Genomic DNA, 14,064 nt, shown 5'->3' on the forward strand with positions numbered 1-14,064 from the left:
AATAATTTAATTAATGCACAAAATAATACATCATAATGTTAAACTCACCCTGTTAGAGGGGTAGGCTATCAACAAAATCACTCAGTACTTAACATTAATTTACACAGTTTAGTGATCAATTCTAGATTTCAAAACAGTCAGATTTCTGATTCTACATTTCTAAACAAACAGATTTTCCCAGTCTCTTCCATATGCAGAGAAAACTAAGACTGCTTCTCTGTCTCTAGATTACAGCTGCCTAATATCGGTCATGAGACAAACTTCCTCTTTCTTAAATTAGGATAGCTGTTTAGATTTCTCAGCTCGTAATACGACTGAAAACGTCATTCTCTGTTGTAGTTTAAACAGGAAATGTTTGGTTCGCTTTGAATAACAGATTGAAATGTCCATGTTGTTTCAACTCTGTGTGTGTATCTTGTTGTTTTTGATCGGTTTCTCAGAGGCAGTGATATCCTGCTTAAATGAGAATGATCAGCCGGTTGACTGGTAGGTTCAAATCTTTGCTTTCGGGTTCAGGCTTAGTTTATGATAACTCATTTGACAGTTGCTGTTGACATTAATCTTAGCTATGCTCTGTAAAGTGTTATGTACAGCAATGTTTAACAACTCTTTGCTATTGTAACTCTCTTATATTATTTTAAAAGGTTTATTATTTACAAACTTCCCATTTACAAGATGGATGTTAAGGGAAGTGGAGTAGATTACATGTATCTGGATCCGTCCGTCATGGATTTTCAGATGAGTAAACATATAATCAACAGCAGCAAAGGAGCTTTAGGCAGAACATTGACACAGCTTTACTCTGGATATACAGTAAGAAGCTCTTTGAATACTATCATTGCTCCTTGTTGTTCCTAAGGATTGTTTCAAATGTTTATTAAGAGGCACTTCAAATCTTTTAATTCTTTCACTTTAGTTATACTGTATTGCGCATTATAACACTGTAATGACAGTACTGCACACAGATTACTGTACTTTTACTTTTCAGTCCAACAGCTCAGTCTATATGCTTTACAATGACGCGCCACCTGAACTGAAGTACCCAAGCAAGTATGGACATACAAAAGGTAATTTTGTGTGAATACTCACTAATAACATGCGTTAGGGTGGCAACAGATACAATATATACACTAGTACCATTCAAAGATTTGGGGTCGGTAAGATTTGTTAATGTTGAAAGAAGTGTATTATACCTAAAATACAGTAAAAATAAATAAATAAACATTGTGTTTGAACTGATTTCTATTTTAAAACATTTTAGAATGTAAATTATTCCTGTGATGGCAAAGCTGCATTGTCAGCAGCCATTACTTTAGTTTTCAGTGTCACATGATCCTTTAGAAATCTTTCTAATATGCATTCTATTAAACATTCATTTTTATTATGTCAGGATTTTGTTTTTGTTTCTGTTCTGTTTCCCCTGTCATATGTTCCCTGAAATAGTTCCCTAAGCTGCATCCCAATTCAGAGACTGCATTCTTCAAAGGCCGCATTCGAAGGGCGATTGTGTCATCGCTGCGCGACAAAGGCTGCCCCAATTCGAAGGCTCCTTTAAATGCGTCCTTTGTTTCACATGAAATTCAGGATACAACAGATGAATCCTTGGTGGCCTTGCCTACCCCAGAATTCATTGCACACCAGTGACGACATCTTTTTTTTTTTTTTTTATTGCCAAATCACAATTTTAAATGTAATATTGGGTTTCAGCTTACTCTAATGATACAAATGTAAAAAATAAATAAAATAAAAACTTTAGAGCAGTTCAAATGTTGACTTACAGTATATCTTACTAAGATGCGATCAAACTGTATATAGTTTGTACTATTTATTATATACAGAGATGGACCAAGGTGAACATATTTAGACAGCTTGTGAACCTTGTTTTGTTTTCAGATAGTTTAATGTAACTTTCAAAAAAAGTCGCGTACAAACGTTACAGTCACTTTGTCACAGTTGTTAGGCGACAAGAACAGTCCTCCGTAGGATAGACCGTCCCATTTAACAACACTGCCCGACCTTCGAGTCCTTCGAAGGATGCAGCCTCTGAATTGGGACACAGCTCTAGTGTGTGCCAGTTTATTACTGATTTTGTTCTTCTGTTGTTCTATTAGCCTTTTTTGATAATGGATGATACAATGATACATCCTTATGCATCGCTTTCTGCCAGGACTTTTATGCGCTTTTCCAAAACCACTGAAGTGACGTCGACGTCCGGGTTAGCAGTAGCATGAGCCGCCAGTCAAGTGTTATTTAAATAAACTCCTGATGTACTTACAAACTTTCCAATGCCTCGTTTTATGAGTACAGAACCTATTTGTTCTATTGTATAAGTTTGGTACCATTCTGGGCATTATTAGTGAGGTAATTTACGAGATACATCCTTGCATCCGTTAACGCCTGCTCAAAGCCATCCGGCTGATTTCTCTAAATAAGCTCTAAATTTAATAATGTTCAACCAAGGGAAAAAAAGATTCTGGTGGGGGGGGGGGGGGGGGGTGGACGGGGGGTGGGGGGGGGGGGTGTTTGACTCAAGGTCATGGTGCAAAGGACCCTAGGTTGATTTTACTCCGAACCATCCCTTTAATCTCTGTGTTTCCTCAGTTCCTTTGTTCAGTATTGTTTGTGTATAAGTTTAATTGCTTGTTATCTATGCGATCCCCATGTGTTTTTTGTGTTAATTATATTAAAGACAGTTTTTGTTCTTATACTCTGTTGTCATGCACAACCACAACACCGTTCCATTATCAATTTAAAAACTGTTTTACTTCTTAATATATTTGTGGAAACCATGATTTTTTTTTTTTTTATTCTTTGATGAATAGAAAGTTTAAAATAACAGCATTTATTTGAAATGGAAATATTTTGTAACAATGTAAATGTCTTTTTATCTTTAAATCATCATTGCTGAATAAAAGTATTCACTGGAAAAAAAAAAAAAAACATAACCCCAAACCTTTGAACAGGAGTGTATTTACAGACTCCAAAAACAATTTTAGAATTTTGTGTTTGTCACCTAAAACTGACATGATGTCTCTTCCAGCATTCAGAGTTATGGCACAATAACAAAATAACATAAGTCGTGTTTGTGACCAAAATCATCAATTGTTTAGGACATTTTTCTTTTTACATTTTCTAATCGGTTCCCTATAAAGCAAGTTGGCATTATTGCAATAAATGAATACAAAGTTTTGTCATGAAACTCAAGATGGCCAGACTGAAAGGTCCTTAACTCAATCTTTTTGCAATCACATCATTCTCTATAGGGCAGAGCTGATTGATTCCTGTTGTATAGTGAATTAGTTTGCTGTTCAACTTTCAAATACTTGGTCAGGGTATGCTGTAAAAGTTTGCAGCACAATTTCAGAAGCCCCCCATCTTCCTCAGCTCCACCTGCATAGATCTGCTATTGGTAATTCATGTATGCTAAAGGTAATTCATGTATTCATGTATTGGCAGTAGAAAATCACATATATGCTTTGCAGCAGCAGCATAGCAGATCAGATCTTCCACCAAGACCAAACATATTCACATCGTCATATCCATACCATGCCAAACACTATGGAAGTTGTCATGACATAAAAATTCTTACTCTTCGCATATAGCTACTCTCAAAACCAACATAAGTAACTCAATAAAAACCCAGGCAACATGAGCTGAAATCCGTTAAAAATACTTCAGCTCAGTCCAATAAAACTTAAATCCAAATTCAAATTCACTCCAGCTCTCTCTTTTGTTTTTCTAACATTAAAATAGTAGGCTTCTGATTTGCTTGGTCCATGTGAGTAATCAGTTATGGATAAACAAGGTTTCATGATGAAACTTGTATCCAACTGCATGATGATTTATGACTAACTGTATTGCCGTATATGATTTCTGCAGGAGTGCTGATGTTTGACCAGTCTCAGGGATTTTGGCTCACACACAGTGTTCCTCATTTTCCTCCATTTCCAGAGAGAAATTACAGTTACCCATCTACAGGAAAATACTACGGCCAGACTCTGCTCTGTATTACATACAACTATACACAGTTCCCTCAAATATGTGAGCACATACTATGCTTATTGTATAAGATTAGTTTGATTTTAAAAATGGTATATTTTTGTGCTCACAATTCTGAAATAAGTATTCCTCTCTCTTAACAGCATGGCAGTTAGCATATCTTAATCCACGTATGTATAACTGCTCTGTCCCTGGGGCATTTCGCCAAGATATTGCTGTAATGGCACAAATTTGTGATGGTAAAACACCGGCCTTAAAAAACAGGAGGAGTCTGCAGAAGCTGAAATCAGTTGGAGGACAAACTTTTTTCAGTTTTGCCAAATCACACAACTATGTGGATGGTGAGAGCTCTTAAATTCAAAAACTCTTCTGCATATATAGACCGGTGGCCCAACATAGCAGTTTACTGACTTTACATTATTCCAAAGTACATCACTGTGCTTAAGCAACTATTTACATTGATTATGTAAGCATGTACAAGACTCAAGTTCAACATTTTGTATTTTTTATTAAGTTTATTTTCTTTCACATACATTTGTATAGATAGTATATTACTACAACGTTGCATGGTATTTTTTTACTACTACTAACCATAATGCTATACACAGAAATATGTTGAAAGATATTTGCATATAAACAAAGCTGCATATAAACAATATAAACCATATACTGTAGGTCTATCTAATACTTTTATATTTTAACTAAACTTAAAATTAACATAAGAAAATTCTGAAAAGAGGAAACGCAATAAATCCAAGATAAAGTATAATGCAACACTTTTGTTGTAAAATCAATCTTACTGGTCACAAATAATATGTCATAACATTAGTTTACGGCAAACCATAGAATAAAAAAAAATACTGTACTGTAAAATTAATTATGGTAGTTGTTTAACTGTATATTAAACTACAGTGTGCTTACAGTAGTGTAAAGTTAACCACATAAGCATATTTACATTATTTGCAGCTAAATCTGATACAAGTTAATGTGCCCCTGTTATGGTTTTTCAAATATTCCCTTTCATGCACGATAAATAAAGTTATTGTCTCCTAACAGAAAGAATCGACCCTGAACCGCCTTTACGAGTCGTTTTTCTATCGAATCCTACTGCTTTCAATTTCTACGTCACTAGAAGATAATTTTGCATAATGCCTGTCTATGTTGTACGCTGTCCGCCTGCCCACAAAAGTCACTTAACTGATGACTGCTTATCAAATCTAGCAGGAGTTCAATGCGGGATTCGTAAAATGCTTGCTCTAGAAAGATGGGTCAAGTACCCAGTTTATTTGGACCAACTTGCTCCTCAGAATCACAACCTGTATGAATAATCATTGATGTATATACAGTGGGGAGAACAAGTATTTGATACACTGCCGATTTTGCAGGTTTTCCCACTTACAAAGCATGTAGAAGTCTGTAATTTTTATCATATGTACTCTTCAACCGTGAGTGACGGAATCTAAAACAAAAATCCAGAAAATCACATTGTTTGATTTTTAAGTAATTAATTTGCATTTTATTGCATGACATAAGTATTTGACATCAGAAAAGCAGAACTTAATATTTGGTACAGACCCCTTTGTTTGCAATTACAGAAATCATACGTTTCCTGTAGTTCTTGACCAGGTTTGCACACACTACTGCAGGGATTTTGGCCCACTCATCCATACAGACCTTCTCCAGATCCTTCAGGTTTCAGGGCTGTCGCTGGGCAATACGGACTTTCAGCTCCCTCCAAAGATTTTCTATTGGGTTCAGGTCTGGAGACTGGCTAGGCCACTCCAGGACCTTGAGATGCTTCTTACGGAGCCACTCCTTAGTTGCCCTGGCTGTGTGTTTCGGGTCGTTGTCATGCTGGAAGACCCAGCCACGACCCATCTTCAATGCTCTTACTGAGGGAAGGAGGTTGTTGGCCAAGATCTTACGATACATGGCCCCATCCATCCTCCCCTCAATACGGTGCAGTCGTCCTGTCCCCTTTGCAGAAAAGCATCCCCAAAGAATGATGTTTCCACCTCAATGCTTCACGGTTGGGATGGTGTTCTTGGGGTTGTACTCATCCTTCTTCTTCCTCCAAACACAGCGAGTGGAGTTTAGACCAAAAAGCTCTATTTTTGTCTCATCAGACCACATGACCTTCTCCCATTTCTCCTCTGGATCATCCAGATGGTCATTGGCAAACTTCAGACGGGCCTGGACATCCGCTGGCTTGAGCAGGGGGACCTTGCGTGCACTGCAGGATTTTAATCCATGACGGCGTAGTGTGTTACTAATGGTTTTCTTTGAGACTGTGGTCCCAGCTCTCTTCAGGTCATTGACCAGGTCCTGCCGTGTAGTTCTGGGCTGATCCCTCATCTTCCTCATGATCATTGATGCCCCATGAGGTGAGATCTTGCATGGTGCCCCAGACCGAGGGAGATTGACCGTCATCTTGAACTTCTTCCATTTTCTAATAACTGCACCAACAGTTGTTGCCTTCTCACCAAGCTGCTTGCCTATTGTCCTGTAGCCCATCCCAGCCTTGTGCAGGTCTACAATTTTATCCTGATGTCCTTACACAGCTCTCTGGTCTTGGCCATTGTGGAGAGGTTGGAGTCTGTTTGATTGAGAGTGTGGACAGGTGTCTTTTATACAGGTAACGAGTTCAAACATGTACAGTTAATACAGGTAATGAGTGGAGAACAGGAGGGCTTCTTAAAGAAAAACTAACAGGTCTGTGAGAGCTGGAATTCTTACTGGTTGGTAGGTGATCAAATACTTATGTCATGCAATAAAATGCAAATTAATTATTTAAAAATCATACAATGTGATTTTCTGAATTTTTGTTTTAGATTCCATCTCTCACAGTTGAAGTGTACCTATGATAAAAATTACAGACCTCTACATGCTTTGTAAGTAGGAAAACTTGCAAAATCGTGTCACATACTTGTTCTCCCCACTGTATTTTCTACCTGGTGTTCAAAATACGCAGTTTTGTGTTTTACATTGTGTATGTTTTGGCTAACGGCTAACTCACGTTATTTCTGTCTTACTGTAATATTTCTGCTAAGCAGCTGTGGGCCACTATTACCTAAAACTGTTGTTTAATGCAGATTGTCTGTCGTTCTTACTACTTTGAGTAAAGATAAAGGATGGAGCAAGATTTGTTTTACCAATGTTTATTACATCAGTCATTTACGTTAGTGCTGAGCGAACATATGCACCGATATTGATATAGTTCCCGCATGTGCACCGCAAATTTTTTTAAATATATACATTGGTTTGTTGATGGATATACACTTGTTAATGCTGATGGTGAGGATTTACAGTTGCAACATCTCATAATGTACTTCAAACTGAGTGACGTATCATTGAGAAACTTCCTGCTCAAGTCGTCCTTGCGATGGAGGTTCGGGTTGAATAACTAGTTCTTCCAATGTTTCATCATCGGACTCGCGCTCGAATTGATATGGTAAAATCGACGTCATTGTTACTGTGTAGTGTGTACAATAGCTGAGCTTTAGCCTCCAGACAGAGCTGACGTTCAGTTATGGTAATGGAGACTGATTCATCCATCAAGTCGTTTGAGAATCATTGAAAAATATGATGATGTGTAATGTATATTATGAGAAAATTAAAGTGTGTTTTTATTTTTTTATTTTTTTTTGATGAATGTAAACCTGTTGTAGGAGACCTCCAAAACAAAATTAGGAGACATTAAAATACCATAATAGGGGCACTTTAAAAAAATGAAATAAGAGGTCTAATAGTGTCACGTATGGTTGTAGTAGTAATGCGCACAACGAAAGAAGTAGAGTACAAACACAGTCTTTATTAAATCCACAACAGAAAATGGAAAACTCAGGAGATCGCAAGAGAAAACGTAAACACAGCACTTTACACTTAGGGTATATGCTAACACCACGATGATGAATTCAAAACAGATGACAGCGTTGTCAAAGCGATCACCGTTCACACGGATCTGGAAATATGACTAAAAACGCTGTTTTATGCATGCCAGGCCAGTAGTTGGCGATTTCACTTTGTAAAAAGAAACCCCACACCTATAGACTGAGCATGTGATATGCATGTGCATGGTGTCACGTTTTTGTTGTTTACATGGAGACAGTAAAGGTGTCGTTTTCAAAACCTTGAACTTTGAAACATTTTCAAAAGCTTACATTTTCAGACCCTCAAAACTCTGTTGTCGTGTAAATGAATGTCCAAAACACATGAAAAGTTTTTTGTTTTTAGTTGAAAATGGTGTTGTGTAAACACATTTAGATACCCAAGATAAAAACAGAACAGGTGTGTAGAACTAATTAACAGCCAAGGAAACCAACTAGGGAACACAGGCAAACCAGAACAGAGAAAACAGAACCAAAACACAATGAAACTAAACCAAAACAGAACATACATGTTACAAATCGATACAGACATTTTTAAACTAATACTAATACTCATGAGGTTATGTTTTCCATGCAATAGCCATGAATGAGAACTGAGACTTTCAAGCTTAAACAGAAGCCTTGATTGCTTTCAAAAATATAAAAATGTCTTTATGATTTTGGTCTGTATCTTAACCAAACTGAACCACTTCAGTAGATTTGAAGAATAGCAAGTAGCATGGACTACTTTTAGAATACATTTATGAAGCATGAATGCTTCAGTCCTATTGCAAAGGAAAGAAAAACAGACAGTCTTCAACATTTCTCCTTTTATGTTTCACTGAAGCAAGGCTTACAAGGTAACATTTAAATACTTAAAACTTTTATTTGTAATTAATTATAAAGGTATTTATATGTTATAATGCATTATATATTTTCATAAATAATTGTAACCAGAGTTAAAATGCATCATAATATTTGCAGATTCCTTGTTGCATTCCTTGATTGTCAGAAGGTGTTCATTAAATAGATAATTATTATAATGTTTTGTAACTGTGGTTTCAATTATTATACATAGACTATACAATGCATTATAATGTGCATTACAAAGCATAATTAACGCATTAAAGTACTTGTATAATGCATTATATTTAAAGGTTTTAAGTAAAGTGTTACCACTTACATTATGAGGGTAAATAATGACAGAATTTTTATTCTGAACTATTATTTTAGCATAAACAAAATGTTTTAGGATAATAAGACACTAATTCCGTGCTAAATGCTAACACTCTCTACAGATATTTACACAGGATGGGTGGCTCAAGCATTGGGGACAGATCTGCTCGTGGAATCGTGGCTGCACCAGGCACATCAACTCCCCTCTAACTGCTCACTTCCCCGGCATGTGATGAACATTAACAGAGTTTGTCTCCCTGGACCTCAGATGTTCAGAAGCTATGAGGATCATTCTAAGTGGTGTGTGTCCTATGCTTTCAAAGACCAGTGGATATGTATGGGGGACTTGAACAGAGACAGTGGTCAGGCTGACAGAGGTGGTGGGCTAATATGTTCTCAAAACTCAATAATTTATAAAGCTTTCCGTCAGGCCATGGCGAGGTATAAACACTGCTGAAAAATACCTTCAGTAGACTGAACAAGCTCTGGACTTTGGAGCATGCATTAATATATGACAGGGGTTTTGACTTGAACCCAGATGTAATTATGAAAGTTACTAAGAAAATATAATGGTAAATTTGATTAGATGGGGATGGTGGTTTTTGAGGTGGTAGTCTCCAAAAAAAAGAAAAGAAAAAAAAAATATGAAATATGTGACTATAAATGTTACAATTCCTGTCTTGTGTCCCCTTTTGTGTTTAAGGACTCTTATTTTGAAGTGCATTTTCAATTCCTATTATTCCTGGTGTTCACTTTCTGGTGTAAACTAGTGTTTAGTTTGTTTTCATAGCTGCCTGTTACGTTTCCATAGCAATGCATTACCCTTACCTGTCCCTTGTTAACCCCATATTATCCAGTGCTACCCTTGTTCAGTGTCTAGTGTTGTCCTTATGTGGGTGGATGGATAGATGGATGGATTGATGGATGGATGAGACATTTATATAGCGCTTTCATATGTACTACTGTACACCCAAAGCGCTTTACAATCATGTCAGGGGTCTCTCCTCAACCACCACCAGTGTGCAGCATCCACTTGAATGATGCGATGGCAGCCACAGTATAACGGCACCAGTGCGCTCACCACACAACAGCTATAGGTGGAGAGGAGAGAGAGTGATAGAGCCAATTCAATGGATGGGGATTATTAGGAGGCCATGATTGGTGAGGGCCAATGGGGGGAATTTGGCCAGAGCACTGGTGTTACACCCCTACTCTTTTACAAGAAGTGCCATCGGATTTTTAATGATCAGAGAGTCAGGACCCGTCACTTTACTGGGTTATCAGGACCTACACAGACCACAGGGTCAGCATCCCCTGCTGGCCTCAGTAACACCTCTTCCAGCAGCAACCTATTTTCCAAGGATGTCCCCCATCCAGGTACTAACCAGGTTCAACTCTGCTTAGCTTCAGTGGGCAACCAGTCTTGGGCTACAGGGTGATATGGCTGTGGTATGAGTGTAATGTTTTAATGTTTAATGTTGCCTTGCTCCATGAATAGATTTACTCTAGTTTTACCCACGTCTGCCTGTGCTTGAATTTACTTTTTTATGTTTGTTAATAAATGTATTTGTGTTGCAACTGGATCCGACTCATGTCTTTCTGAAACACCCCGCGTTAGAACACCAGACCTGTCAGGAAGCATACAACGGATCCAGTAGCGAGTCGAAATAGGGTTTATTGTAAACAATCAGTAAAACAAACAGGTTGGCTGGCAAACAACGTGCCCTCAGCAGGTCCTAGGAAACACGAGAACAGTAGAGTAGAATCCAAGCAGGGTAGAAGAGAAGTGACGCGTCGTGAATCTCCTCAGCACAGGCAGACCACAGTTCAGGCAGAACGACAAACAGGAGATCCGAGCAAGCCGAGAGCAGGACCAGAACTGCACAGAACAGATGTCAGCACAAGCCAGCAACCCAAAACGATCTGACACAGAACATAAGTAAGACAGCTCTAAATATAGGACTAATAAACGAGACACACCTGCGACTGATCTGATCGCTCGTCAGCGCAGCTGGTGCTGATAGGCAATCAGATCAGCGCAGTACACACAGAATGAGCAAGCAAACCCATGAACCGTGACATTACCCCACCCCCTAGGAGCGTCACCTGACGCTGTCAGAGGGTCCTACCTGGCGATTGTAATCATCGATAAGGGAATGATCCAATATGTCCCGGGCAGGAACCCAACTCCTCTCCTCCGGGCCGTAACCTTCCCAGTCAACCAAGTACTGGAATCCACGTCCCCTCCGCCTTGAGTCCAGGATGCGATTAACCGAATAGGTTGGTTCCCCATCTACGATTCGCGGCGGTGGGGGAACCGGGACAGGCGGATTAATAGCTGAACGAAAAACTGGCTTGATTTTAGAAACATGGAAGGCGGGGTGAATTCTCCGGTACGCCGGAGGAAGTTTGAGGCGGACCGTCACCGGACTAAGGATCTTGGTGATGGTAAACGGGCCGATGAATTTAGGAGCTAATTTTCTACAAACGGAGCGGAGAGGAATATAAGCAGATGAAAGCCACACTTTTTGACCAGCGACGTAGACGGGAGGTCTCGACCGGTGGCGATCGGCCTGGACCTTAGTGCGCAAACCCACCTGGAGAAGGGTCTCCCTGGCCGTTCTCCAGATGTCTCTGCACCCCTGGACGAATTCGTGGGCAGAGGGAACCGCGACTTCGGATTCCAGACTAGGAAAAATTGGTGGCTGGTACCCTAAACTACACTCAAACGGAGATAGGCCTGTGGACGACACTGGTAATGAGTTATGCACGTACTCAACCCATGAGATATGCTGACTCCAAGAGGACGGATTCTGTGACACTAAACATCGCAAACCTCGTTCCAAATCTTGGTTGGCCCTCTCCGTCTGACCGTTGCTCTGGGGATGAAACCCAGAAGAAAGGCTGACATTCAACCGACAAAACTCTCTCCAAAATTTGGATATAAACTGGGGACCCCTGTCAGAGACCACGTCTGTCGGGAGGCCATGGAAACGAAACACGTGGTCTATGACAGCAACCGCTGTCTCTCTGGCTGATGGTAATTTGGGCAGAGGGATGAAATGCGTAGCCTTCGAGAACCTGTCCACCACGGTTAAAACCACCGTGTTACCCTGTGAGGCAGGGAGACCTGTCACAAAATCTAGCGCAATATGTGACCAGGGTCTCGAAGGAACTGACAACGGTTGAAGGAACCCAGCAGGAGGACGAGTGGAAGACTTACAACTGGCACAGACCGAACAGGCCAATACAAAACGACGAGTGTCGCGAGCCATAGTTTGCCACCAGAACCGTTGCTTAATGAGAAAAATGGTACGATTGACTCCTGGATGACAAGCCACCTTGGAACAATGACCCCACCGGATGACATTGGACCGCAACTTCTCTGGCACAAATAAACGACCTGGTGGACATCCGGGCGGAGGCACTACCCCATCTAAGGCCATGCGGACCTTCGATTCGATCTCCCAGGTCAACATTGAAACCACACAATTACGTGGAACGATGGACTCGGGAGAAACCGGGCGTTCAGATTGGTCAAAAATGCGGGACAATGCGTCAGGTTTGATGTTCTTGGAACCTGGATGATAGGAAATGGAAAAATCGAACCGACCGAAAATAAGTGCCCACCGAGCCTGCCTAGAGTTAAGTCGTTTGGCGGATCTGATGTATTCAAGGTTCTTGTGGTCGGTCCAAACAATGAAAGGTACCCCCGAACCCTCCAACCAATGACACCACTCCTCCAAGGCTAACTTGACTGCCAACAATTCTCTATTACCAATGTCGTAATTACGTTCGGCGGAAGACAAACGATGAGAATAATAAGCGCACGGATGAACCTTGCCGTCCACGGAGGAGCGCTGGGAGAGAACCGCACCTACCCCCACCTCTGACGCATCGACCTCCACCACAAACTGACGAGAGGAATCAGGGGCGACAAGAATGGGGGCTGAAACAAAGCAGTCCTTGAGTTTGGAAAATGCAACTTCAGCTGCACTAGACCACCTGAAAGTCATCATGCTGGAGGTCAAGGCTGTCAGAGGCGCGGCTAGTTGGCTATAGTTGCGAATAAAACGCCGGTAAAAATTGGCAAAGCCCAGAAACCTCTGCAGGGCCTTGCGGGAATCTGGAGTTGGCCAATTAACCACTGCCTGAATCTTGTCGGGATCCATGCGCACCCCCTCAGACGACACGATGTATCCTAAAAAAGGAACCGACTGTGCATGAAAAGCGCATTTCTCCGCCTTGACAAAAAGCCCATTCTCTAACAGCCTCTGAAGCACTCGTCTGACGTGCTGAATGTGTTCCTGGAGAGACGAAGAAAAAATCAATATGTCATCCAGGTAAACATATATGAACTGATCGACCATGTCTCTCAGCACGTTGTTGACGTGTGCCTGGAAAACCGCGGGGGAGTTGGAAAGGCCGAAAGGCATAACCAAGTATTCAAAGTGCCCCCTGGGGGTATTAAACGCGGTTTTCCACTCATCCCCCTTCCTGATGCGGACCAAATGATAGGCGTTACGTAGATCCAACTTTGTGAACAAAGAAGCGCCCTGCAACCTCTCGAAGGCTGAAGACATCAGCGGCAAAGGATAAGTATTCTTTACCGTGATGCTGTTCAGCCCTCGGTAATCAATACAAGGATGCAGGGAACCATCCTTCTTGCCCACAAATAAGAACCCCGCCCCTGCAGGAGAATAGGAAGGACGGATGAGTTTGGCTGCCAGAGAATCAGAAATATATTTTTCCATGGCCTCCCTCTCCGGAGTGGAAAGAGAGTATAATCTGCCCTTAGGCGGAGACGTACCTGGCAATAAGTCTATGGGACTTACTGAACACTTCCTTCAGGTCGTGGTACTCCCCGGGCACGTTAGACAGATCTGCCTGCTCATCCTGCAACACAGAACAAGACACAGAAGAACACGCAGACACCAAACAAGACGCATGACAGTTCTCACTCCAAGACATGACAGAGTTCTGACGCCAGTTTATGTGAGGATTGTGCAGGGTGAGCCAGGGG

The 14,064-nt window shown here is 40.7% G+C and overlaps 1 protein-coding gene across 1 annotated transcript; it reads left to right on the forward strand.

Annotated features, from left to right (window-relative positions):
* Positions 1–252: 252 nt before the first annotated feature.
* On the forward strand, positions 253–10,617 carry dnase2b (deoxyribonuclease II beta). Its single transcript, XM_079858124.1, has 6 exons — positions 253–486; positions 645–813; positions 989–1,067; positions 3,880–4,041; positions 4,143–4,340; positions 9,164–10,617. The coding sequence occupies exons 1-6, from the start codon at positions 383–385 to the stop codon at positions 9,496–9,498; spliced, it is 1,047 nt and encodes a 348-aa protein (XP_079714250.1). The 5' UTR covers positions 253–382; the 3' UTR covers positions 9,499–10,617.
* The last annotated feature ends 3,447 nt before the right edge of the window (positions 10,618–14,064 follow it).

Source organism: Squalius cephalus, assembly GCF_949319135.1.
Source record: "Squalius cephalus genome assembly, chromosome: 22".
In the NCBI taxonomy this organism is placed as follows: Eukaryota; Metazoa; Chordata; class Actinopteri; order Cypriniformes; family Leuciscidae; genus Squalius; species Squalius cephalus.